This window comes from Sitodiplosis mosellana, unplaced genomic scaffold (assembly GCF_009176505.1).
Source record: "Sitodiplosis mosellana isolate CC-2019 unplaced genomic scaffold, AAFC_SMos_1.0 Smas_scaffold_3, whole genome shotgun sequence".
NCBI lineage: Eukaryota > Metazoa > Arthropoda > Insecta > Diptera > Cecidomyiidae > Sitodiplosis > Sitodiplosis mosellana.
In genome coordinates this window covers 5,431,135-5,458,989 of record NW_022595246.1, presented here as the reverse complement: position 1 = coordinate 5,458,989, position 27,855 = coordinate 5,431,135, and the positions used below count along the sequence as shown (strand labels likewise).

The following is a 27,855-nucleotide window of genomic DNA, read 5'->3' as shown; positions in this document are numbered from 1 at the left end:
GCTGTTCTGCTCTTTGGTTTATCCTTCGTCCCACTATATCCAGCGCACACGCTGAGCTGAGCACCGAATGAAACATGAACACAAAATCTGGCTGGCGAGACGCGCTGCAAAATAGCTCACTCACAATAACATCGATAACAACGTCATTTAAGCCAATTGAGAAATTATGAGTCCTTCAAATTCTTGTTTGAGCCGACTCAATGCTGACTTCTCTTTCGTAGTCTGCCCTTCCATTGTAAGAAGCAATGAGGAACTGCACTTTTTTATTTGGGTTAGTATGCAATATAAGCATGTCGTTTATAAAATGGTCTCTCTTAATTCAACGTTTCACTCGGTCTCTTTCACTCTTGCACCGTACTCGTTATGCGCGAATGCCTACGATTGACGAATAATTGGCGAAGTAAAACCGAATGCGCGACAAAGTGCACAAAAGTCGAATCGTTTGCAAAAGTTACTTTGTTGTTACCATATATCCAATGTGTTTCATTTGCATTTATTTTCGAACTACACTGCACATGGTGTGCATGTTTATGACAAGTCAAATGACAATTTCGATTTAATCTGTTTTTTCTTTCTTTCGTCGTCGTTGCATTTTGCCATTGAACGTTAAACATTCTTCGCTATAAATATCAATGAGCCATGGCATTGCATTCGATTACCACACTTGGACAGTCGACATTTCGAATTTTCGGTTGAATCACGATGATTAATGCGAACGTTAAACAACATTGCCGAATGTGCGTAATCAAATTCGGACACCGCCAATTTATGGATCCCAATGTAATTATGGGTGAACATTGTTGGCACAGCGGTGAATTGACCACCGCTATGTGGAACAGTTGTCGAAATTTTAACACTGCCATTTTCCATGCCCAATGATTTTGTTCCGTATGATTTTATTTTTAAAACACACCGTTTTCATTCGCCTTGAAATACTGCGAAAACAACTATCAAATTTTCAAGTGTGTTTTATCCACAAAACTTGATTGGATTCATGCGAATTTGAGACAGGAAATAATTGAAAAAACACATGACATAATCTGGTACGAAATAATGATTTCGCAACTGCTGATAAGAAAAAGTGCTTGAAGTAGCGCATGAGCGATTTTAAAGAAAAATGTGTTTCAATGTAAGATAATTTGAACATTTTGAAGAATAAACGGAATTCGTCGTCTGTAAATTTCGACGAAAGAATGATTTCGCTGGAATTTTCAACTTAGAATTAGTTTCAGTCGAGCAAAATCATTTCTGCGAACTTTTTTCGATTTCTTTAAATTTTTTGTCGTTTTTTTTTATCCTCCTTGCTCTGCTCGTTTTGATGCCGGCAACCGATCTGAAGAACATTTTTTCTTCAAATTTCATGGATATTTGCTCTATTACCAGCACAAAATGAGTAAATTAGTCATCATTTCAAATGTTCACTAATTGCGATGACGATTGAACTCAAATGCCATCACATCGTGTGTTGTGCAAAGAATGTTACTTTCTTCGAAAACTTTGAATTTATTTGCGGTTGTGTCTCGCAGTTTGGGAAGAATTAATTGTAATTACTTATTATGCGCAATATTCATATTTCATGAATTTATTGCGAATTGCCGCGCGTTTCTCTTCCTCTCTCTTTTGCATTTTTCAATTTCATATGGGAAAAAGTTGGTGTTGCGTTGCTGGCGGTACACATTTTAATTCATCGCGAAAATGTTGTTGTTTCATTTTTCATGTTCAATTAATTTCTCAGTGCACAATTTTGCGGGAAAAAAACCCCTTGAACTTTGTCTGTCGAAAAAGACGAGGAGAGACGAAGTGGTTGTTGTGCGAGCGTGAGTGTGTGTGTGTGTATATGTGTATGGAACCGACTGAGCTTAGTCAAAAACTTTACACAGAGGAGACGATGATAAAATGTTCGTATAATTGACTGCAGTGAAAATGCTTGCGGAATGAGGAGCAGCAAACGAGCGGCAACAGCAATAACGAAAAGAAAGAGAGAAAAAAACACCGAGAGACAATAAATAGAATAAGTATATATGAATAGAAAAAGTGTGTAAGGAATATTTTCACTAATTAGATTTTTTGCCGCACGAAAAGAAGAAGAAGCGAAACGAGAAGTAGCAGCAAACAGCCATAAAACGGGTTGGTTGCTCGGCACCATGCGAATTATGGCGTTTATATATGTGTATGATGTATTTTGGGGTGGGTATCACTTGGTGAATGGTTCGCCTCGTCGTAGATATAATTCATGTTTTACAGAAATGTACAGAAAAATTAGTTGCATATTGCATGTAAGCCGAGGCACGTAGAACGAACGAACGAACGAGCAAGAGAGAGAGAGACAGAGAGATAGTGAGCTGAAGCGAACCGAGTAACACGGAGTAGAGATATTAAGGCTGGCATCGCCGATGACAAGAACTGCGACAATGACAATGTTTGCGACTTGATTCTTGTGCCATTATTTCTCTCCCTCCCTTTCCCTCTCTACCGCTCCGTGTGAGTGAGTGTGTATTTTATTTTTTCCAACTGTTCGCAACGGAACTTTTCTATGCGCTTTTCGAAAACGAGCAAAACTTTGTCTAAAATTACTTTGGCATAATTTTGTTGGTTGCTTCGTTCGTTCGCTTCTTTTTTCGCTGCATGTTTATAATTTCTTACTTCATAATTTATTGCGTATCTTTAATTTCAATGTGAAATTAGTGCTGAGACTGTAGTTGCCACCGCTTATAATCCAATCCAAAATGATTCATATGCGCACACTCGTTCATCCAACAGAACCGAGTTTTTCTTTGGTTTGTTTTCAAGTGAAATGGCTTAGCTATTTTGCGTTCGTCTCGGCGATGGAAAAAAAAGAAGAAATTATGAAATGCATTCCAATAATTAAGTTCTAAATATTTCCATAGAAAAAGCATTACGTCTTTTTATTTGCTTGCTGTTGTTGCTTGCACGCCGTCATCATTGCACATCCGCTTTCATTTCGACGCGAAAAGAAAAACCATATAATTAAATGGCAATTATATTATTTTTGGCAAAAATACGTCGAGAAGAAACCTGAACCGTTGCGTTTCATGCAGCGCGCAATGCACAACATCATGCGGAAATCATAATTAATTCTTTTCAACGAACACCCAACCGCCTTTTTAGCACTACATGAAATGTAGAGCTACTAATCTGCTCTTTTTTTTGTCTAGATACTTTTTGACTACTCAAACTAATTATGGTGAATTTGTATTGTATGCTCATATTTTTTATTTGATTTAAAACAGTGGCAGTAACGACAAATAAGTGCATAATATCTCAAAGCGCCAATCAAATGTTTATCATCAAATGTTGTTTAAAAATTACATTAGTTTTTCGTATAATATTTTCTGAGTCTTGACCAGAATTAAAGTGATTTTAGATTCTATGCTCATATTAATTATTTAATTTAAACCAAAGGCAGTATATTTCAAAAAAGAAATAAAACCAAGATCTTGTAATTCATTTTGCAAATAAATATATTACTTCAAAGTTACTTTGATAGAATACATTTCATGTAGTGCGCCAAAAAATAGTTTGTTGTGAAACAACAAAATAGATTAAGTAACCAACAACTCAAGAACGCAGAGCGGAGCAAAGCAAAGCTCTGCGGTCTTGTTTCCCATTCTCCGTTGTTTTTTTTTTGTCTCAAGTTTTTTTGTTTCTACCTCATGAAGAAGTCTTTTCGTTCTTTTTTCTCTCATTTTCGAGCAAATTCTGTTATCTACTTTTTTAAGCGTCTCATCACGTCGAAAATATAAAGGATCGAAAGAAATGCACGAAAATATTTTCGCAAGGATAAAATAACTTACCTTGAGCAATTCACGAAAATATGGGCTGCATGCCGATAGAACGACACGATGTGCCTTCAAACTGCGGCCATCACAGGCTAATGTGACATCGACGAAATCCTCATCGTCGCGCAAATTCTCGAATGCTGATGTGATGCTACTCTGGTAATTATTCCATCGTAGGCAAAAATGCTGAGTGTCAACCATGTTTCTTCGTTTTAATGATTTCCTTCGTTCCAGCGCGGATAATTTCTTTTACTTTTCTGTATTTAAATTGTTCTGCAAAAAAAGGAAGAAGAAAAAAAATCACCATAAATAACAAGATCGAATGTTGATAAATCAATTGGTTGGAAATTTGTATGCTAAAAAATTGCAGAAAACCGGTTAACCATCATTCATTAGAATCGGTAGACGTCTTTAAAATTTCATTACTACATTTGTCGGAGACAAAAGACCGAGAGAGAGAGAGAGAGAGAGAGAGAGAGAGAGAGAGAGAGAGAAAGAGTAAAAACAACACGTCATTTAAACCGATCATTGACTTTGACTTGCAAATTTATTCAATGAGTAACAAATTGTGTGATAAAACCCATACGCCAAATTGGTTCTCCATCATTTTTGCTCGAGTAACGCGTATTGGGAATTATCGCATAAGTACGTATCATACACTCACTCATTCACTCACAGACACACAAATTTTGCGTTCTTCTTTGTCTATCGGTTCGCCGTGTCATTTGTACGTGCGGTCACTTGAGCAAACGCGGCTCAACCTGACCTATCTCAATAGCTTGTGTGCCCAACGCAAATGACTCAACACGAATTCCGTATTATTCTAACGTTCTATCGTTTATTTTCGACCAATGTCTATGAATGAAGAAGAGTTTTGTCCATCCGTCTTTGGCGGAGCACCAAAATAAATGTGTACGCTACCGGACCGAATTTGCATAATTTAAACAAAATGAAGATAGAGAGGAAAGAGAAACAAACACATCAACTGAAACAAGTAGGTGAAGGTGATCACATGCGTATCCAGCACTACGTCAACGAAAATCATTTTAACGAGTCTGATTCGTTAGACGCTCTCGCGGTCACCGTTAACATATCGATTTCAGTGACAAAACAAGATAGTTCACATTGAAAACTTCAAGTGCAGAATCATTTGGGGTTTTTTTGCGCTCGTCTTCCACATTGAACATGACGTATTTTACAAATGGAACAAAAAGTCGTCTCTGTTTACAAAATGTAAATGCCATGCTGTGTGGTATAAAATAATCAGTTGAGAATAGTGGTTGCATAATTCATGTTGTTCATAGAACATTTGAATATGTCATCTGAATCAAGTCTGTGTAAAAGGTATTTTATTCATTTGCAATGAGCGTAAATGAATGCGTCATTCAAAACCAACCAGTGATGCAAAAACAGTGCGAGTATTCAGAGAATGGCATAACGAGAAAAAAAAACAGCATCTGTAGTAAACAGAGACACAAACATGATAGGAGAGAGAAAAAAAATGGCTTGAGCTTGGAGTAGTAGTGCATTGGTTTGTGTACCGTATTTTTATGTGTCTAGCGAGTGAATGTCAAAGAACACGAGACAAAGAGAATTTTCATAAGCACAAAAAAGCCAATGCAAAACGAAGAGAAACAGAGAGGGAGAGAGAGAGGAAAAAAAACAAAGTTTTTCAATGGCATCGTCAAGTACATAATGCAGTCGAGACGTTTTACTTTTCTGAACACACACAAAAAAAGAGAGAGAAAAAGCTCCGCCGCTTGCTTTGTGTACATAAAGTGGAAGCAGACGATGCACCGACTGACGATTTGCACAAGCTTGCACACACTCGCCGAAAATAAAAAGCAAGAGAAAAAGTCGAGCACTCGACTCGACAGCGTCGGCGGCGGCGATGGTGGTGATGGCTATAGGGGTGCGCATATGTGATATCATAATCGGTGCGAGGAAAATTTACTGTGAGCAAAAAAAGCGAGTGAAGCGAAAATCCATGTACACATATGGCCGAACATTGGCGATGGTTTCGGTGTGTACAAGAAACCGGATGCAAAAAGTTGAATACACACGGAAAGAGAGCAGCCGGGAGAGAGTGAAAAAAAAGAAGCGCGTCGAGAGATGGTGGTGCCGTTGTTGTTGTTGTTGCTGCTGTTCCAGTGACTCGTTTCAATGAGACATTATTCAGTAGAGTCTAGCAGCCGATTTCATTGACGTCGCTTTCGCCATGCCATCAACTTTCACTGCATTCAGATTGTGTGTTGCGGCTGATGTTGGCTGTTTTTTTCTTTCTCTCACACACACTCACACACACATTTCACACTCATCCTCGATGCTTTCGCATATCTCGCGACACGAATCATGCCACCACGTATGTTTTCGGATTGCATTTTGTGGTGCGTGAAGATTCCGATTCTAGCGTTGCAATGCCATCGAACGCAACAACAGCGTGGTAAAAAAAAACTTGTATACATAAGATGTGAAGCGAATGAGTGAACAAAAAAAAAGGTTGTGCACAGACTTTTTGCCATGGTGTGTGCTTTATGCATCAGCAGATGCATTTCCCATCGAAATGTACTCAATTCTACCTTTGCGCTTTTTATTTCGAAGCCTCGTTTTTTTCTCTGCGCTGCACCACATTTGAACTATATACCCCGTCGACTTGATGTGCGAATGTTGAATGTTTTATTTACTGATGTGTTCTGGTTCATTCACGACCACGCTTTTTTTGCACACTCTCTCGTTGCACATAGCATTTTCTGCTCTTTTGCTTCGTGTGTTGGCATTTGGAGCAGAGAATGAAGAAAAAAAGTGGCACACATTCGATAGAATTCCCACACATGCAGTTGCATGTGTCGAGACACGGTATTTTTCAAGTGCAACAAAAACGCAATCCAACAACCGGATGAATTGAGGTAAATGTCTGCTCTCGTTGTTGTTGTTGTTGTTGTTTTTTTTTTGTTCTCCATCGCTCCCAGACTTTTGTCAACGTTTCTTCCGCAACGATTCCGATCCGGTACATAGAGCAAGCAGTGTTTTCACTTTCAATTTGAATGAAAATGAAATATGGCTTGGCTCACAACCAAAGCTCTCGACCACACCGAAAGCCCGCTTGAAATGTGAATGAACACATTCGCTTAACACGGCCAGACGATCGAACGCCGAGAGTGTTGGTGATCGTACCGAATGTTAACGCGTTTGACGTGTCATTTCGATAGCGGGCGTGTTTTTGTGCGCGCTCAGAATTTCCTAGATATGACCTTCACCTTAACCTAGTGACAAAGTGTCGGACGACCGGTCGATGCCTTTGCAATTTTGCAGCTATATATTTGTTTCGTTATTTGCTGTTTCTGTTTTCTGTTTCCAATTCATTCTCATTCTCATTCTCGTTTTCATCTCGCGCATTGCATGTAGTTGCAGTGGCATCCAGTCGCAATAGGATCAATGTGACAAACAAAACCATTTAAGTAAATAACAAAACAAAAGAAACATTCTCATTCTCTCTCGCGCTCGCTCGCTGGCTTGCACAAACGGGTCTCGGGTTTTGTTGTTGTTGTATAAACATCTAGTGCAAATGTTTCATCACGAATCACAAAAAATAGCATTTTATCGTCATACTGTATATTTCTCGTCAGCAACAATCCAACGTACACATACATAATCGATATGGGCAAGAGAACGAAAACACGTCGGCCATAAGTACCGTGTTGTCAAGTTTTTTCTTTTGTAATTGCTACAGATGCATGTGCGCCAGCGTATGCGATTCAAATATTTCAATTTAGCAGCCGACTTTATAATTGTTTACGCATCAAATTCATGGAGCGTGAAATATGGCTAATACTGAAACTATTCGCAATGTAGACGGATGATAGAGCTGCTGTTAGAAATATGCCGACTCGCTAATTAACCATCATAGTCTAGCGTCTGCTTTCAATTTACACACTCATTTTTCATTTAGTCATCAGAAAAAACACAAAAAGAATGTGTGACGCCACACACGTACGCATTTATACACAAAATATGTACATTTTTTATTCGTCTAGTGCGGATCAAATACAACTTGAACCGATATACATCATTTGAATTACGTATCACTGATGTGATGATATCAGGCACCCGATCGCAACTTCAATGGGAGAATAAACACCCGAAATGATGAGATATCGAAATTTATAAAGTGGAACCATTTTTTTTGTCGTCGTGTATGTGCACAAAAAGTATTTATCAAAGAACTCGATCTGTGGGAAAAAAAATCGGCTAATGACGTTTGCCTGGTGATGTGATTGAACTGGATTTTGAATAGTTCGAAACTGACCTTGGATCAAAGTAACAGTATCAGTTGAGTGTCAGTCATGATAATGCGTCAACCGAAACCGATTAATTGCGAAGTGATTGTCATAAAGAATAGAGAAGACTTAACGGCCGGTAGCGTGCAAAGCACGACGCTGGCGAAGCAATTGTTTCGGGCGGCATTTTTTTGAGGGCGGAAAAATTGGTAAAATTGGAGTTTGCACTAGATAGAATTGAGTTTTAAAAGTGATGACCTTTTGTTTTACTCTTCAAATTTAGACTTTGGGCGGCATCTTCGCAAAATTGGAGTTTGCACTAGATAGAATTGATTTTTAAAAGTGATGACCTTTTTTTGCTCTTCAAATTTTGATGTTGGGGCGGCAATTTGCTTCGGGCGGCAAATTTCCTTTGCACGCCGCCGCCTAACGCTATCACTATCTTTTCGATGTGTTTTGAAAATCGATTCTATCTAGTGTAAAATTTTCCTTATCGCTCGATGGGGGTTTCACATTTTCAAATCCTAGATGGGGGGTAAAACCGGAAAACCCCCCCTTGCACACGTCTGTATCTGAGGTTACTTTAAATCAATATAGAAGGAAAATTCACACACAGGATCCGAAGAAAGGAAAAAATAATTTCGATTGTGATTTTTTATTTGGATTATTCATGGTTTCATTTCAGTCGCGATATCATGAGTACCCATTTCGAAATGAAAAAATGTGGAATGCCTGTATGCACTTGCACATACATGGAACATGAAAAAATCACCAGCACTTTGCATAATTAAAATCCAAATGGGGTTTTGATGTGTGTACGACAACGATAAATATCAAACAAAGACCACAAACGCATATGGTCTAAAGTCAAATGACTATGGTTTCATTTGTGGCTGAGAGCCTCTTATACTCGCTCACTCAATCTTCACTGAAATGACGAAAATCAGATTTAATTTTCGAATGTGAATTACGAAATACTGTGTACACATTGAGCCATATTTAGAAAATGAAGCAAATTGAAGCCATTAGGCATTGTAAGGCATGTTAATATTAAGCTATTCCCACAAAATGTTGCCGTCGTTGTCGAGTGGGTGCCTTAATTTCAGTTTTTATTAGTTTTGACCCAAACAATAAAACTTTTTAGTGCCATTTTTTTATTGTTCACAATCATTATATTCAATTTCTAAAGTGAATCACAACTATATGACCGAAAAAAAAACTTTGATTCTCTTAAGAGCATTTGACAAAATAATTAATCGCATAATTTTATGATCTCACTACAAAAGTTCAAAGAAATGAATGAAATTAACACAAATCATGTGTATGATAAAATGTATTTATTTTTAAACGCATGAAATTCATTGGAAATTTTTAAGTGCAATTTTCCACGGCGCGTGCTCAATTATATTATTTTTTTTGTTTGTTCAGCTGATAAAAAAAAAATGTGCAGAGGGAAAGATTAGGCAAAAACGTTGCGATAAAATGAAATAAAACAAATGCCACACGTACGATGCTTATTATTTTATCAGCGTCAGAGCCCTTGAAGGCACATTGAGTCGTCAAGAAAATTTTTTTCATTTTGCGGTACCACGTCAATTTTGCTTCAAGACTAATGCCAAATGGATTATAAAAAGCAAATGTTGCCGACGCAATGCACTTTCAAAGCACCGTATGGTGCGCCTTTTAATTTAACTATCGTATTTTTTTTCTATAGTTGTAAGTGAACAAAGACGATGACGACAACGTCTGTCGTCTTTTGGCCAAGAGTACGAATGAAAGAAAAAATGAATTTTTTGCTCGTCTTTTCATTTTTTCGCTTGGTGTATTTTTCATTTGAGTAAATAAGAGGGATTATTCTTGGCGTGCTATCAAACATGTCTTTTTTTTTCCATCAGCAATGAAATCGACAGAGTTCGTTTTTCTTCCCTTTCGACACTTGCCAACACACAGTTCTTTAAAAAAAAATAATATTCTGGATGCTGTTTGGTACTTGTCTCCCTTCTCAAATGAAAAGAGAAGAACCCAACACAATGAAATACGATGCAATGATATCTCTCATTAGAATTAGATCCCTTTTGTGTATTTCGTTGCATGTGTGTGTGGCGCGATGCTGAAAACGAGACAAGAGACGAGTGAATGATTTGAATTTTTTTTTCTTTTCATTCGGCCACATTACAGGGGTGAACGTAATTACAATAATGCTTCAAGTGATGTTGCATGGTACGCGCGGGAGCGACGGCAAATACTAAAATTGAAATCATAGTTGAAAATCTCTCGCTTTGATGCAAAGTACAATGGAAATCCGGAGAGCGAGAGGGTTTCAGAAAAAAAATACCGAACGAAAAAATTAATGAATGTAAATGAAAGTAAGGATGTTTCAAATTGCAGAGTTTTTATCGATTCTTCTTCTGCTTTTTATTGCTTTACGTAGAATTTTATTTTCCGTTTTTGGTTTGTTACTTGAGTTTCGGCGAAATTATGCAGAAAGTTGTTCGAAACGGAAGTGCCATTCATTTTCGGCGAATTTTTAAAAGCGTCTACCATAAATGTTGTAATTGTTAACGACACTCTGGCTTGGTAGTTGCATATTTCAGCGAAATAGATTCGGTCATCGTATTTTGATCCGGCAGCGTTTTTTTTGTGGGTTCGTTCGGTGTTGTTTGATTTTTTTTCTTTTGGTAAGCAAAAATTCCACATTAGATATACGATTACGAATCAGTTAGAGCGCACTAGAGTGCATTAGTGTGACGGAGTCATGACTTTGATTTGATTGAATTGAAACGAACCAACGAAACTCTCATTAATTCCATTTACATTAAACCGAAATCGAATTCAATACACGTCTTGTCCGTTTGATGTGCATGTATCTCTATTATATATTGTGATATGCGAATTAGAGTCCGAAATGAATGAACGTTTTCTGGTTTTTTTTTTCACGCTTCATTCTTCCTTCGTATTGTTTGAACCCGCATCGTCGACGTCGTCGTCGTTTTCTTCTTCTTCTTTTTTTCTAGTGGTGGTGGGGATTTTATTTTTATACTGATTTGAATTTTTGTTCATCTGTACAACCGAAGTCAGTTCAATACACACGGAGAGAGATGACATCAAAAGTCATTTCTTAGAAAATGAATTCGAGCGAACCGAAAAAAATAGTATCAGCAAATGAAGTAAATGGAATGTTTCAAAGTGGATTTTGATCCCGTTCTCTTCTCCCTCATTCGATGGATAGTTTTTTATGTACTCTGCTTCTCTAGCCTATTCTGAATAACAGTTCATTGTTTATTTGTTCGAGGCATGGTCTTTTTTTTCGTAGAGCCAATTTTATTGCGTCTTTACAATTCGTTACAGCGTTTAAACGAATTTTAAGTATTTATGCGCTCATTCAATTAAATTTCGAAATAATTTGCTTATTTGGCAGTTAGAAGCCAAACATAAATCTATTCGCAAAGCGGAATAAATCAAATGTATGGGTCTTTGAACGAAAAAAAAAATATTTGGTTGTCGTCATCGTGCGCGCAACAGAATGGACAAACGATTAGTTTGTTTGGCTTTCTTTGTGGCGCGTTCACAACCGAACGAAGAAATGAAAAGAAAAAATTGCCGAAACTGATGAAATCAGCTGAAATTTCACTAAAATAATGTTATTTTCGTGTGTTGTGTGTGCATTATTATCAACGCGGAATGCGCGAACATGTACGAGTACTGTTGCTCCGGTAGCAACTGTGCGAAAAAAAGGAAAATGAATAAACAACTTTTAAGTACATCATTTGATAGTCTTTACATGACCTAACATGCATATACTATTCAAAAATATACAAGTTATTTTTTTGATTTTTTGACTCTAGCGCGACAAAAACGGTTCACAGGGAAGAAAGCAAAGGAAGAAAAAAAAATAAAGTGTGAAGACAAAATAAAACACACACATCTATACATTTTATACGCCTAGATCATATATACTAATCTGATTTGGCCTTCTAACCATAGAATAGATCAAGTGCTACGCGCACCGATGCAAAAATCGAAAAGAAAGCCGCACACACACACACACACACACATATATATCGAACATCGAAGGAGGAGAGAGCCATTAAGAATTGATATTTTAGTATTGTATAGAGCAGACGAATAAAAAATGTGGCGTGATTTGATGTTAGAATGCGTTATTGAGCCCCATCGCCACACTTCTTTTAGAAGCCTAACTATAAATGTTGCACGATTTATTTTCCTCTTCGTTCACTTTGCTCATTCGCCTTTCGCTCACCCGTCAACGGATGTATTTGTATATTGTGGGTTTAAGCAAAACCTGTGATAATGAGATCTATTACTGCTCATCTTATCGAATTTTTCGAGGGAGCAACAAACTTGTATTGAAGTTATATTTCAAGACAGAGGACACAAATACATGGTGCGACTTTAAAATAATATCAATTATTCCCGGTTTTATTCTTAGAATCGAAAACGAAACGAAAAGATATATTTACAGCCGGTTGGTTTGTTTATCATAAGGATAACTTTCTTCTTATTCCCTCCCTCTTACTCTCTCTCTCTCTCTCTCTCTCTGTCTCTCTCTCTCTATCTCTCTTGTTCTTCTAAAGTAAGCAGTAGAAAAAATCTATTCGTCTTGAAAAATCACCGAAAATTATTGGTCAAACAATTTATTAGCATTTGGCATTGAAATGAGGTCTGTGATGCTGATAAGAAACGCAATAAGTTTTGCGCTCTATCGCAAATATTGTGTTGTGCCAAATTATTTCGCAACTTTTTGGTGCCTGCTATATGTTATATTGTATGCAGATGTTTTTTTTAGTGTACACGGCGTTCATTTCTCTTTTTTTCGCACAGACTATCGCACCAGCGTGAAAGAGAGCGAGCAAACAAGAGCAGCGTAGTTGAAAAGAGCGTTTATGATAGTGATATACATACATGTATATATGAATGACACAGAAAACTTGAAAATGTCATCGAAATAGAAGAACAAAAAAAAATTATGACGACTGATAACAAGGCAAAGCATTATATTTACCGTTGTTATCAACAACGTCTCTCACTTTTCATACTTTCGCCCAAACTAAAATGCCTGCGAATTAAATGCTCTATACAACGACGATAAATTCTGAAAGCGAAAGAAAAGCAACCAAAATGATAGCGACGAATACGCACCGCAAAATTGTCGGCATTCGGTTACAATTGCAACGAATACCATCGAACTTCAATTGCAGTAAATAATGACGCGGCGCGGTTATTTATGATTTTCGATTAACAGCCACACACACACACAAAAAGAAGCAAAAATCAAGAAATGTCACCTTTGCGTCAGCCCAACACAGTTGATAATAATTCAACAATCAAGTGCAAATGAACACTCGTTATCAAAGTGTCAATTCTTAGCTAGCGCTCAATAGAACTAATTTTATTGTTTATACATCGCATACGATTTTTTTCCCTCCATTCTCGTTATTGTTGTTGCTTCGCTGCGGTTGTTATTATTTTTGTCATTGAATCAACGCAATCTTTATCCAATCGCATCAACAACACACACATCACCGGTAACGGTATAGGTGTCTGAATGCATGAAGATAGAGCAAGGGACAGAGAGAGAGAGAGAGAGATCGGCGCGCGAACGAATAACAGCCGTAAAAATAAACACTCCAAAGAAACGTAGTCATAGAAATAAATAAGATGTAAAATAATAACAAGACTCTAATGTCTATGCTCTTATGCACTTGAAATGACCGAGTCGAATGAACACATTACTAACGTTCAAGGTTTTTTTCCCTGGCCTGCCTCGCTGAATTGTACGTTGGTGCGCGCAGCTGATGCGATCAACGATCACAATTGTAAGTGAACGCGCGTCGGTGTATTAGCGGCGTGTATTCGAGAGAGTGTGTGGTTTGTGTCTAGAGCGCACTGTGTTGCACACACCAAACAAAAATTCACAATTTCTATTTGCTCCGTAAGAAGAAGAAGAAGAAGAGAACAACAACAGCAGCGCAATCCGATTGGAACAATGCTATTGTCTCTGTCATAACTCGTTTCATCCGCGGATTTGTGTCGACGAATCGAAATGTGCATGAAATTTGTGAATGATTTTTGGACCTACTGCGTTGTTAGTATTTGCCTAGTATTGAATCTAGTCGAAAACAATTAGCGACGGCAGTGGCGGCGGCTCCGCCAAATTTCCTGTTTTCATGCCTCAAAATCGATGTAATCGCTTAGATTGCGTAAAATTACCCATTTTGCTCTCAATTTAATTAACAACAATTACATCTATTCGAAACACTTGTTTTGAACTAAAAATCGTTTCGTCACGAGCAATTGGCCATTTGGCGCGTCTTTCCATTTATGATTCATGTTGTTTTTCATTGAAATTCAATCTTTACGACAATGTTATAGTGCGCCAGCCGCTCTAATACGTGTACAGTGCGCCATAGTGTGGTTTTATTGTGCGTATTCTTCTTCTTGTAGTCATAAAATAATAATTAGAAAAAGCAAACACATCGAACGATATGCGTGTGTGCCTGTGCATGTTGTCAAGAGAATTATGGTGTTTATTTTTAGTTTCAAGTCAAGGAATAATATCGTTGGAAAAAATGGAAGATTTATTGAAATGGTTGCAGTTTTCGCTTGGTTCGTCGATTGATCTTGAACCGCTTGCGCGCATAATATGCGAATCTCTCTCACTCTCGCTTCCTCTTAACCTCTTTCCCAATCATTAACTTTCTTCCTCTCTGTGTATAAATAAACTATTTTTAACAAAGTGTAGATAGAACGAAGAATGTTTGGATGTCGGTTGAATTTGTAGTCGATATATTTCACTTTCACTTTCGGTTTCTCTCTGCGCTTGGTGTTTTTGGTTGTGTGCCGGTTAAATGCTTGCCAAGAAAATACACCAGGAAATAGAACGGGGGAAAAACGGTGAGCGGGCCATTGGAATGAAACGCAGCAAAGAAAATGGGAAAACTATTTTCAAACAACGCAACGGTGTATCAAAACGAATGGAGAGAGCCGGCAACATTGACTTTTCTTATGTGTCAGATGTTTATTCAAACGATTTATGGGCGATTAAAATGATGATGAATGTTTGGTTATTCGACCGATATATGATTGGTTACACTAAAACCTTGGACAACACATAAATTGATACTAATTTTTCTAGTTGCTTCGAGCCATTCTCCGCCCGCCTTGATAAAAATGCGTTTTTTTTAGCACGCCCGAAAAAACAAAATCGGCAGCAAAATCAGCATTTACTATATACTTCTATGGTTATGTGCCGCTTTGAGATAGGGCATTGCAAATTGTGAATAGAAGCACACAACAACAACAACAAAAAATAGAAGAATACATCTATAATATATACAGTGCGTTCGCCTTGTATAAAGATAATAGATAATGAAATCAGCTGCGATACCGCAAGAGATAGTTGAGTAAGGAAAAATTCCCACTTTCGCTGCTCTCTCCGTGTGTATGTGTGCGCTTGCAAAATTAGAGCACGTTTTTTTTCGGCAAATTTCTTGCGAGAAAAAAAATGAACTGTTAGACAAAAAAAGAGTGTGAATAAGAGAAGGAGAGCAACGAATGTTGCTATAGTTGTATATTACACTAGTAACTATAGGTATGGTAGTCAGGACGTGGCTACGTGTTTATACATGGCATCATCTCGAAAAAAAAATTATCGCTAGCTTTACTCTTTCTTTTCTCGTGTGTTTTGCGATGACTTTGCACTGTGCCTATGTGCTTTAAAACCAGATGCGTTGTTATGTCATTTCTATTTCATGGTATAGTTTTTTTCCGCATACGATTCTAAAATCGCAAACCACTCAAATCATTTGGGTACATTGGTGAAATGAATGCGTGTAATCATCGCCAGTAAGCGAGAATATGTATGCATTCGACAAAGTTTTCCATTTTGCCCGTTGCGTTGTTCAATTATTTCTGGATTCGTCGAAATGAGATTATTTTAATAAAAATAATTCAAGAGTAAAGACCCTAGACGTTTAGAATTATTGATTGTCTCTCTAGTGCGAATAAGAGACTATTTCAACAGAAACGAATGCGATTACGAAGAAATGAGTGTAAGCGTCGTCGTCGTCGTTGACGATCGATTCAATGAAGCAATATTGTTGACAAATATCTAGATTAAACATAGACATTTAATACATGCAAACCAGATACAATAAATGATATTATAGCTAAAATAAAAAAAAGGCGATCGGCGAAATTAATTGAAAATCTGGTGTTGCGACAACGGCGATGATCGCAGAAAGAGACATTGAAAACAGATTTGGTGCACAGCGAATGTATTTGTTTCACTTGGATCGAACTAATCAATCGAGGACTGCAATGTCTCTTATTTGCAGATTTAATTTTTCTTTTTGTTTTCTCTTTAAATACCCGCTTACGGTTCATTGTTTTCATTTCATTCGAATTATTCGTACTAACTAACGCATCTCAAAAAATTCATCATTATTTATCGTCATTTTGTTTGGATAGTTGGTTTCTGTTATTTGCACACACGTGCGCTTTTTTCGCGATCACTCTCTCTCTCTCTCTCTCTCTCTGTCTCTCTGTCTCTCTCTGTCGTTGTACTTTTGCCAATGCTATCATTTAATAGAGTTAAACAATATTTGGTCTGCTTTCGGTTCATCCAAAATGGATCAACGTTTTGACAAGTGTTTCTTATGTATCGATTCATTTTGTTCTTGATTTTGTTTTTTGTGGTGCAGAATACTAAGAAAGTGGTCTTTTTCAGTTGGAACAACGATAAAATGGTTGCAATTGCACGATATGTGATATTTTTCGAATTTGTCTTTTATTGATTTCTAAATGTAAGTAATCGATATAAATAGAAAGTAGTCTATTGACACTTGCGTGAATTGACAAAAGTCGGCGTCGATGAAAAAAAAAACGCATTCCAATTAACACAACGCAACACACTCAAATCCAATTAAATGAGATTTCAATTTCGAAGTATTGTTTATAGCAAAACGTTGTTTACGTTGACGAAAAAAAGATTTGTGAACGAGATTCGTAAGCCGAGACGAGAAACAATGAGAAAAAATTTATTGGTAAAGAATTCGCAAACTAAAAATGATGAGTGTACGCAAAAACGAACTATGTTCCAAAATTGCCTAGTTGAAAAACTCAACCGATAAACGTAATCTTCGCCCGATATCACAAGCAACAGATTTTTTTGTTTTAATTTGAATTTGACAACTAATCACCGCAAACTGACCCCCTATTCCCATATCAAGCAAAACTAAGCACAAAACACTTACTGTTTCCATTCAAAGTTTTTTTTTCTCTTTTTAGTTCACTATTTAGTTAGTTGCTAGCTACGATTATGGATTTCGTTTATCTTTTTTGTTCGTTTTGCTATCGCAAAAATAGCATCGAAATGCCGGTGCGAATCGTAATTTGCGACGTTGATTTTGGTGCTATGTTACACATTTTTTTTGATACAGCCAAATAATTAAGAAATGGTGAACGAGGGAAAGAGAGAAAGGGAGAGAGAGAGAGGGAGAGAGAGAGAGTGAGCGTTGAGTCAACAGACATTATTATCGCTTCATTCTGTCCTATAAACAAAATAACTATAGCTATAGTTTTAAGACTAATCATTTCATGTTCCATTTTAAACAAATAAGTTACGAACGAAACGAAAAAGAAACAGCTACGGCACACGAACGAATATTTTGTGCTCATTCTACATAATCTATATTTGCAAAACGTTGTGAGTTTTTGCCAAAATACTCGCAAAGCATCAATTCATTTCGCTCCCTAGATTTTGTCGCCGCTTTTGATAAATCAGTGTGATAACTTCGTCATCCATTCTTTGAAAAAGTTTGCTATTCGCTTATAGTTTATGATTAAGGCAGCCATGGAATTATTTTTGGGTGTAAGCGATAGTTTTATCAGTGTTGAAAACATTTTTTTTTGAAACAATTTTGACGCACACATGAGCCACAAAAATACCGAGATAGTATGTCAACTTTCTCTCTTATCCAAGGTCAAATTCAAAAATTTGGCGAGATAAATAACAAAAAAAAAAAAGAAGTACAATCAAATTTGGTACTTATTGATACATAAAAATTTACCTCAATTGTAGTTCTGTGGATCGGATTTGCGAATTGCCTTCTGACTACTTCTTTTCCGGTTCACACAAAAACACTAGTTTCTTTTTGGTTTTTAAATTAACGTTAAAATAATTAAAAAATAAAAAAAGATCACAAACGTAAAAAAAAATCACAATGGAAAAAAAGTATTGACAATGAATTTGAAATTCCGTTTCAATCGAGACAAATTGCAAGGAATCGCGATCGCGCGCGCGTAAACCGTTTGATCAATAAACGTTTTGTTCGTGTTCAATTAAGAAATAAAAATATTGTTTTTAAGTAAATGATATCCGAGGGGAAATTTGACGTGAGTCAATTTCGTGTTTCCTTTTTTAAGAGTTTTTTTTCTATATATATGCGTATTAGATCACAATGTTTATCGTAAGTTTGTTCATTAAGTTTCAAAGTGCGTTTTGAATGCACGATATTATGTTGTTGGCACAGCTTGTCTCGTGTTATAAAATTGAATTGAATATAAATGTCATTCAATTCAATCCTGGAGACTAATTTATCGAAATCAAACGGTCGATTTTTTTCGATTTCTTTTCAATAAAGATCAAATTAAAATCGTCTACACTTAAAGTTCTTGTTATTGTTTTCTCTTCACTTTCAATTCTACATTGTCCGATATAGTTTGTGGATTCTTTGAGTCTTAATCACTTTTGTATACATTTTGATAAAATTCGCGGAATTCAGTTCATTTTAGTGTGAATCAAAAATGTTTAACACGTTGTTTTCTCTCTAAATCACTTTGTTTGTTATGTTTTCTTTTTGTTTCGAGTCGTGATGATAGACTCCAGTAGTTATTCTGCAAACAGAAAAATAATTTTTTTGTTTCAATTAGATATTCAAATGTTGTTATCGTAATTTTCGAGTCGATGTGCGTACAAAGTTCTGTTTGTGTTTTTGTTTGAAAATAAAATTTCAGTCAAATGACGGACTTGATTGGATTGGTTCGAAATACAGCGTATGTGCAGTGTACATTTGGTATATGCAGATTGTGTGGATGTGATTTGGCCGTATGAACCGATGAACAGCCACTGGAAAAACGGCACACACCGAGAATCGAATAGTGTGAGGCGGAATGAGAGGCAGATTCTGAAACGCAATGCAAGCGCAACCGTACACTGTTCATGCACACATGGCGAAATGAAAGTGAAATTGAAACTGAAACTGTTGCCATACATGTTTACCGTATATTACATACACGGTGCATTTTATTCTATGTTGAACGGTGTTGTCTTTTTTTTTTTCGTCATGCTACCCGTTAACCAATGAACTGTTGATTCGACCGACATTTTTGTATTCAAACCGAAAAAAAAAGTTATTATTTTGGCAACACGAAAAAAATAAAAAAAATAAATTCTCAAAAATTATTATTCTTTGTGCTTCGAAGGAGAAAAAAATCGAAACAAAAATTGCAAGAACCAAACACAAAAATAATTCTAATCAATGTTTTGGAGTACGAACTGGTTACGGTTATGGTTACATTCGATGGTGTGACTTTTTTTTTCTTCTTTAAATTACTTAAATGTACTCGATTGGAAAATTCGAGCGAAAGAGAGAATATCCATCTTTGATGAGCAATGAGGTCGAACTAACAAAAATAATGGCAAGCAACGAAAAGTTTTTCGGGCACCGTACGCGTATCGCCAGCCAAATGGATGATGAATCCATCGAAACCGCAATAGGCAAATCCAAAAACAACAATGGAAACAAGAAAAAACGAAAAGAAAAAAAAATACACGAGAGAATGAAATGGGCGAACAAATAATTGGGCGTTAATACGATAGAGTGAGACAAACGACGCGCTTTTTATAACAAATACATTCGGACTGGCGGCGATTGAGGATGCGATACATACTATACACTACTTGACTGACATATTTTTTGTATTGCAATATTTAATAATGTATTTGAAATTCCGTGGCTGCGATGATGTATGGCGTCGGAGCGATCATATTCGCTGCGACACAATCGTGTGTGTACACACACGGCCCGATATATTTATATTGGTGGCCTTTGCTAGCCGAAATATTATTTTTTTTTCACACTCTTCTGCGGCGATAGCAAAATGTACACGACAATGGCTGCGACAACAAACGACAACAACGATTTTAAGCCACGCAAAAACAAAATGAAGAAGAAGAAAAGCAACAGTAATGGCAATCGGACGAACGAAGAAAGCAAAATTGCGAAACCGAGAATGCGAACGCACACAGAACGATTGAGGTAGCGGATAGATCAGCATATGGAACGAAAACGACGGATACTATAGTCGAAAATAATCATACACACAATCGAAAACGATAGCGATGAATAAGACATTTTTTTGTATGTTCTTCGTCTGTATGATACGTTCTCGTCTCACACTCTCGCTCGCTCTTTCTCTCTGTCGCAAAAATGTGTGTTGCTATTTGTGTGTTTTTGCTCGTTTTTGCTCGTTTTTGCGGCTATTTCTCATTCACACATTTCGTTTTGCACACTCAACGAATACGCTAGACCCAATGAATATGGATTTGATATGCATAATATTCGGATTTCTTTCCCTTTTTTTTGTTTGTTTCTCGCCATTCTTGTCTGCCGTTGTCGTTTCAGTTCATTATGCGACTGTGTGCGATTCAGGATCATCACAATATTAACAATAGCAATTTTTATATGACAGAAGATAACAACAACAACAAAAAAAAACAGTCCCAATTGACAATTGTGAATTTTTGCGAATTTCTTGCTGCTGATTCTTCTTCTTTATTGTTCTTTTTTTCTTAAACTCTTATCGTCGGCCAATGTCAATGTGTTGATGTCTTTTTTCGTCTCATTCTCTACCGTTCTATACTTTGGCACACATTGTGTGTATCCACAGACAGCTACACTCACAAACACGTTTTAAAAACACAAATTATGCGAATTGTTTGTTTTTGTTTCGTTTGGTTTTGGTGTGTTTCACTTTCAGTTTGATCATTATTATTATTGCTTGACATCGGTCGACAGTGTGTGTGTGTGTGTGTTTCGGCGAGTGTCTGTGCATGGAAGAATGAACGAGTCGCATCTTGTCACTTCGGACACAATATCGTGAATCGCCGATTGTTGTGATAGCTATTGACACAGACGAATGAGAGACAGATACAAAGCCGACACAGCGAGCGGTGTATGCATAAGAATGGCATGTAAAGGAAAGTGAGTGCATTACCGTTGTCTCGTTGTTGAACGTATGTAACCGATGATGATCACTTTGGAATGATATTCATTGTGAATAATGCACGACAAAGTAGTTGTATGTTTGGATGACAAATGTCAAAACATTTTAAATTCAAAGCCGCCTTTGGTGATTCAACATATTCGTAATTTCCTGCTTACTTCGACGTCTTTCGTTCTAAGCACGACAAATATTCTAAACTAAACTGATTAATTCCTATGAAATGTCAAAAAAATGATGACCGTTCTTCCGAAAACAACACTTCGATAAAACAAAAAATTGTTTGCACCAGATGAACCAAACAAATTGTACAAAAAAAATAGAAAATTTATAAAATTGAAAGAAAATCACTGGAAAAAAACTGTAAATGGTTTTTCTTTAAATGCTAAAACGCTTATTCACACCTTCTATTTATTTCGAAGCACAACGTTCTTTTTTTTCAAACTTTGCATTCGTTTAATTTAAATTTTACATTTGATTTTTCTTTTTTGGTTTAAACTCAAAAAAAAAAAAATAAATTTTCCAACAAAAACTGTTTCTGTTTTGTTTGTGAAATGTTTGAGCTTGAGTGATAATTTCAGTTGAATTGATTTTGGGTGGTAGTGATGAAGAAATAAAACTACCCGCCGTCAAGGATTCCGTTTGACTGCCGCGACGGTTCGAAATCTTTTGCAGCAAATGTTATGATGGTTTTGTATTTTTCTCTCTCGCTAAAACTCAGCCACCAGCACGAGAGCTGACACACAACACAGAACGCGCGAGAATACGAGAGAAAAATAATATATATATATATATATATTAAAATCGCATGTATTTCGGTATGCCTTGTTCTCGTTCTCGTCGTATCACTGTGTGTACGTATAATATGCCGTTTCGTTTCTGCTGCCTTTTTTTCCCGTCATTTCTTTTCCTTTCTCGATATATTACGTGTACATAAAACCGTAGTTCTATCGTGCAGTTCTCTTCTCTCTTTTTTTTCCTCGTCGGATTTTTGTGTGCTCCAGTGTTGATACTGTCGGCGTTACGAGCAGACGTGTGCTTCAATTTGTATGTGTGTGCAACGTGTAAAGTTAGTTGCTTTGAGAGCTTAGCCCAATACACAAGCGATTCATAGATAGAGCACAGAGCGAATGGGAGAGCGAGAGAGTGAATAATGAATGTCTGTTTGGCACGCATACACTCGACAATCGGCAATACGCAATGCCAAAAAATTGTGTGTGAGCCGATGCGAGTGAGAGTAGAGTAGAGCGCGCGCGACAATCACGATGGATAATGGACCAGCACCATCAAAAAATTTCTAACACCGCCTACATGTACCCTCTAAAAACTGCCACATTCAATTCGCGTTTGTTGCTACATTTTTCTATTCGAATGATGCTGTTGCCGTTGTCGCCTCCGCCGCCACTGCCACCGCTGCTACTGATGCTTATGCTGTGCTCTCACTCATCTCGCGCGCGACTATTCCAAAGAGTCGACGGCATACGCGCGCGCGCCATCAAAGTATAGTTTAGCGAGCTCTTCCGCCACGCTCTTTTGCCCATACTTCTACTATTCATTTATTCTTTTTCGGCCGGCGGAGGAATCAGTTAGATTTTATTTCGTACAAATTTTACTCGCTAACCTTCTGACTGAATTGAATCGCGTTGATCCTTGCGCGCTGTACATAGCGAGCGAAAAACAGAGAGCCGGAGTCGGAGCACATTGTCGTGAACGAGCACATAAAAATGTGGAAAAACAATACACTCACAATCGTTACTAATGTTCATTGTGTGTATGGGCAAACGGTGAACACACCGTTCAAGAGAAGAAGCATCATGTGGGTAGGATTGCGACGAGCCTTCCATTCATACAGCACACCATTTCTTCCAATGCACACATGCTTCAAGCCGTACGCAACGCAAAATATAGCGGTATTCCACTGGCTGCGAAATCATAAACATAAAAATGCTCTTCTCGGCTCGCGTTCACATTTTTTTCTCCGCTTTTACTATGTTCCTTTGTTGTCGCGCGCTCTCGCGACCCACCGACCGTGCTAAACGCAACCAATTTTTTTCTGCCATAGTGTGTGTGTGTGTGTGCCGTGAATTTTTTGCTTTGTCGTTTTTGCTCAACAAAATGGTACATAGATTTTTTTGACTGCGGTGGTGTGTATGTATGCGAGAGCACGCTCGCCACTTTATCCACATGCTTGCGATTAGTTGTACAATACACTCGCTCGCTCGCTCGCTCTCGCTCTTTCTATCGTCCCTAAAATTGCACGCAAACGAGAGCAAACCAAACTATGTATGCAATATACAGGCCGCGAGAATGTGATGAAGTGTTACAGTTAGACACAGCATCCGTGTTTACACAGTGTTTAGCAAGTGGAATCGAATCCATCCGTCGCTGATCGAGTGAGAGTGAGCTATGTACAATAACATTGCCATGTGATTGCCCCTTCGCATTTTGCGGCCGTCACACATTCTGTGTATTGGTTGTTGAAGGGAAAAAGTGGAAAAAAGTGTGTAAATTGACTCACACCGCTGCGGTGTAAACCACCACCATTATTCTTTAGCCGCCGTACACACGGACGCACCAGCACCAGTATCACTGCTGAGATGTTGATGCTGCTGTTGCTATTCAGCAATGCTCGTCGCTGATGGTAAGGCACATTTTTTTTTTCTTCGTTAGCATGCAAATAGTTGGAGGAGACAGAGAAATCAGTCAAACGGAGAAATATTTGGATTGAAAACCGTGCGGCACACCACCAGGGCGAAAAAAGGGAACACATTGAAAAAATTGCCTGTATCTGCGTTTCGTTAAACTGTTAGTTGTTCTTTATTGGTATGCGAGACATCTGCTTTTTCTATTGAATGTAATGTTTTCCACGGGATTTTTCACTCTGTCTCTCCCTTTCTCTCGCGCTCTCGCTCATACTCAGCACACTCGTTTGCTTTGTTACAGTGTTGCAAAATGCGTCGGGCATTTGTTTGGAGCTCACTTCTTTTTTTCCTCCCGAAAAAAATGAACATAAAGTGCGTGTACAGCATTTTATGTATTAGTTTTGCTGTTGAATGCGATTTGTATGGAATGCTGTAGCGCGCGCGTTTCGTCGACGTTCACTGCTTAGCTTTCTGTGTCCGTGTGGTGGTAATCGCAACGATTCGATTACTATTTAAACTACATCTTCAACATTTAATAAGGTTCGATGCTTATTTCATCGCCCTCCTCATATTTAACTCTTTGCCAACGCAAATGCGCTCACTCTCTTTCTCTTCGCTTCTTTTTACTCTGTTTTTTTCGCTTTGTTTCATTTTTCCCACTGCTTCAAAAACTGAACGAGTTAAATAAATGGGAATATGATTTTAAAGCTCACTACATATTGCTAAGAAGTTGATCTCTGAAATGTATTGCTTTATTGCTATAATTGAATTTCGAGTGTGGCAATGGCACTGTGTGTGAGTGAGAGAATGAACGGAAAGGAAATGATGTTGATTTGGAATTGGGTGGAACCAAAAATTCGTCATTTTTCATAGAATATCGTAGCTGTTTGTGTGACTACGACTCGATTCATACACGAATCCTTTTCGACTTAGACTCGTAGAAGGCGTACATGAGCAAATATGGAAAAACCACTAATATAATAATCTTTCTGGAATTGTTCACTCTGCCACAAAGATAACAAATGTATAAATAATTTCTTTTTTTTTTTTCTCTCGCTTTGTTCTGAGCTTCGCGAGCGAGCGAGCGAGAGCGTGAGTGAGCTAGCTCCAGCTCTTGTGTTCTTTTTCTCTCTCTCTCTCGCAAACTTGCCTACGCACAACATACAACTCTAGCCACTTATGTCTAAGTCATGAAATAATCTTTCGCATTGGTTCCTTATCGCCATTCTTACAGTTTATTTTTTTTTTGTTCTTTCGTTTTCTATCGTCGTCATAAAATTCATATCATATCGATTTTTATCCCCTCGCCCGAATAAAATGGCAAATTGTTCACATTGCGAAATAGTTTTATGTCTTAGTGCTCATATTTTTCTCGTCGTTTCCCTTTCTGTGTCGATGTGTGTGTGTGTGTGTGTGTTTGTGTGTTGTATTTTTTATTTGCTAGTGCAAAAGTCGTTTTTCTTTCGTTCGCCTTTACCGTTTCCATCATCCATCGGCTTCAATATTTATGCAACGAGATGCTGATCGCTGATGGATATAGAATCCGTACATATTGTTGGTATGCGCGCATCCATTTCTTTATGTACAATCGACGAAAGAAATGTTTCCCTGTGGTATTCGCTGTGTGTACCCTCGCGCTGAACCGATAAATTTTTGAAACTGAAATTTTGAAATTTCATTTCACTGAAACGCCTGCTCTCGTGCGCGCATCGGTTCGCTCTAAAATGATTCGCCAAGACAACAGCGATGACGACGGCGAAGACGACATCTTCGTTCTTAAAATTCAACGTCGACGAGAAGGAAGAAAATAGAGGAAAACGAGTCTAAAACATTTCACTTTGTTCGTTGGCAGAAAAATAAAATATTGCTATCGAATACCAAACGAAAAGTTAGCGAGAGCACATAGAAAACGCAGGGCAAACGGCAACATAAACGTAGTGCGGAGTGGCGGAATAATAGAGAAGGATTTTGTATATACGTGTACAGAAAAAAAGAGAAGTATAAAACGAGAGAAAAACAAAAACAATAAAATATAGCGAGTGCGGGTGCGCTCGCTCGCTCGCTCGCTCGCTCCTGAACTTAGCGGCGGATTTGAAGAAGTGAGAGCTGGAAGCACTGGATATAACGATTGTAACTAGAAATAATAGCATTTTGAACCACACACCGTTCGTTCATTCGTTTTCATCTTTCTTTTTTCTTCCCTTCCGTTCTCCTTCTTTCGCCCGCGCTTGGTGTTGTATTGTGTATTGTACTTTGGGCTCATTGAAAGATGAGGGTGAAGGCAGTCGCATATTTTTTCTTGTTCGATTTTTTGCATTCTACACTTCTATTTCATCATCTTCTTCTTCTTAGCGTCGGTTTTACGATTTGTGCGCTCTTTTTTTGCTGCTGCTTTCATTTAAAGTTTTTCGTGTGTTTTTTGTTTCATTCGTTCATTCGTTTCTTTCCATTTTATTCGTTGTCGACGGTTGTTAGAAAACTTTCCCGTTTTATTCTAAAGATTTTCCCCGTATACGGGCACTGTGGCTCTGTGTGCGTCAATTATAGTTGAATTTTTCTCTTTCTACTGCTGTTGCTGTTGCTGATGCTGCTGCTTTCATCTACTTTCAATGAAGGTAGTAATGAAGGGCTTGTTTTTTACTCGGAATAGATATTTGCACTGTTCAAGTGATGGCTTTTTGTTTCTGTCGAGTATTTCACAATTACATGTTTGTTCTGTGATTTAAAATTGGCATGTTACTGGTTTTTTTCGTTCATGGATTCGTTTATTTTGTCGCATACTTTCGCGTTATGCTGCGCAATTGTGTGAGCAATTTTCAAATCAACAAGCATTTCCTATCGGATAACTAAAAAGAATCGCCTGATATCGCCTCGGCATTTCATTAATCGCACCGAATTCGTTGAAACCAATACAAATTTAGTGTTCAATTTTTTGAGCCTAAGCGCAACTGAAACGAACGAATGAAAGGAAAGCCGAACGTTGCTACGAAATTTAGTTGGTGGTTGGCAATGTAACAAGCATACGCCACTCTGAACACAACACTCCAGCAAAATTGTGTATGTACGCTTTCATTCTATCGCCATCTCTATGGCCAAAAAATATTATTGCTTGGCATTTTCTACTATTGCTTTATTGTAATGATGATGATGACGACAACGACTACGGAATGGAAAAACCGCCTCCTCAACATTCATAAAATATACGCTCGTTCTATATTTCTTTTTCCGATTCGCTTTAGAATTTTCGCACTGGTGGTGTGTGCGCGCTTGTATTTGTTATATCTCTTGATCGGGTAAGGCTGTGCACAGACACCAATTCCGAAGAGAAGATGTGGTGTGCTTTTGGGCATTGGCACGAGCAAGAGCAAGGCAGCCGAGTGAACGAGCGAACGAATGAGCAAAACGAATGAACGAACGAACGAACGAACCGAACGACGATATGAGCTCTCGATTCGAAGCGAGATGAAAGTGCGCAGAAAATATAACTCGCAGTTCGAACAGAGAACTACAATTAAAAATGTAAAATGTATGTTTTATGTGCTAGCGCTCGCGCGTTTTCTTTCTCTTTCTCAGTACACAGGCATAGAGTGAGGCGCACTGTATGTGTATAGTTATAGATGGAAAAGACACGGATACATCACGCTGCTGCCTGCTGCTATTGCTCGTCGTGTGCCATACCGATATGCCCATATAATACTCTTTTTTTTACTACTCCAACTCTCGCTACCACTCATCTATTGCTCTCCTGATGCTTTATGTGCGCTTATAAACATTAAAACGTGTACATATATAAGCAAATAAAATGAATAAATTTTTAGAGGTACACACACA

General features: G+C 37.7%; 1 protein-coding gene across 50 annotated transcripts in view; it reads right to left on the bottom strand.

The window, feature by feature from the left end:
- The window catches only part of LOC129565618 (broad-complex core protein isoforms 1/2/3/4/5), a 106,163-nt gene that overhangs the window by 22,581 nt on the left and 55,727 nt on the right, over positions 1-27,855 (bottom strand). For 9 of the 50 annotated variants that reach the window (XM_055440684.1, XM_055440688.1, XM_055440668.1 and 6 more), the window contains exon 4: positions 3,816-4,073. In XM_055440684.1, the coding sequence (XP_055296659.1) occupies positions 3,816-4,001 (186 nt within the window). In that variant the 5' untranslated portion in view covers positions 4,002-4,073. Of the gene's footprint in view, positions 1-3,815; positions 4,074-18,168; positions 18,995-19,074; positions 21,186-21,376; positions 26,265-27,855 lie in introns of those variants that run through there. The other 41 variants (XM_055440682.1, XM_055440685.1, XM_055440664.1 and 38 more) reach the window with 31 other exon arrangements.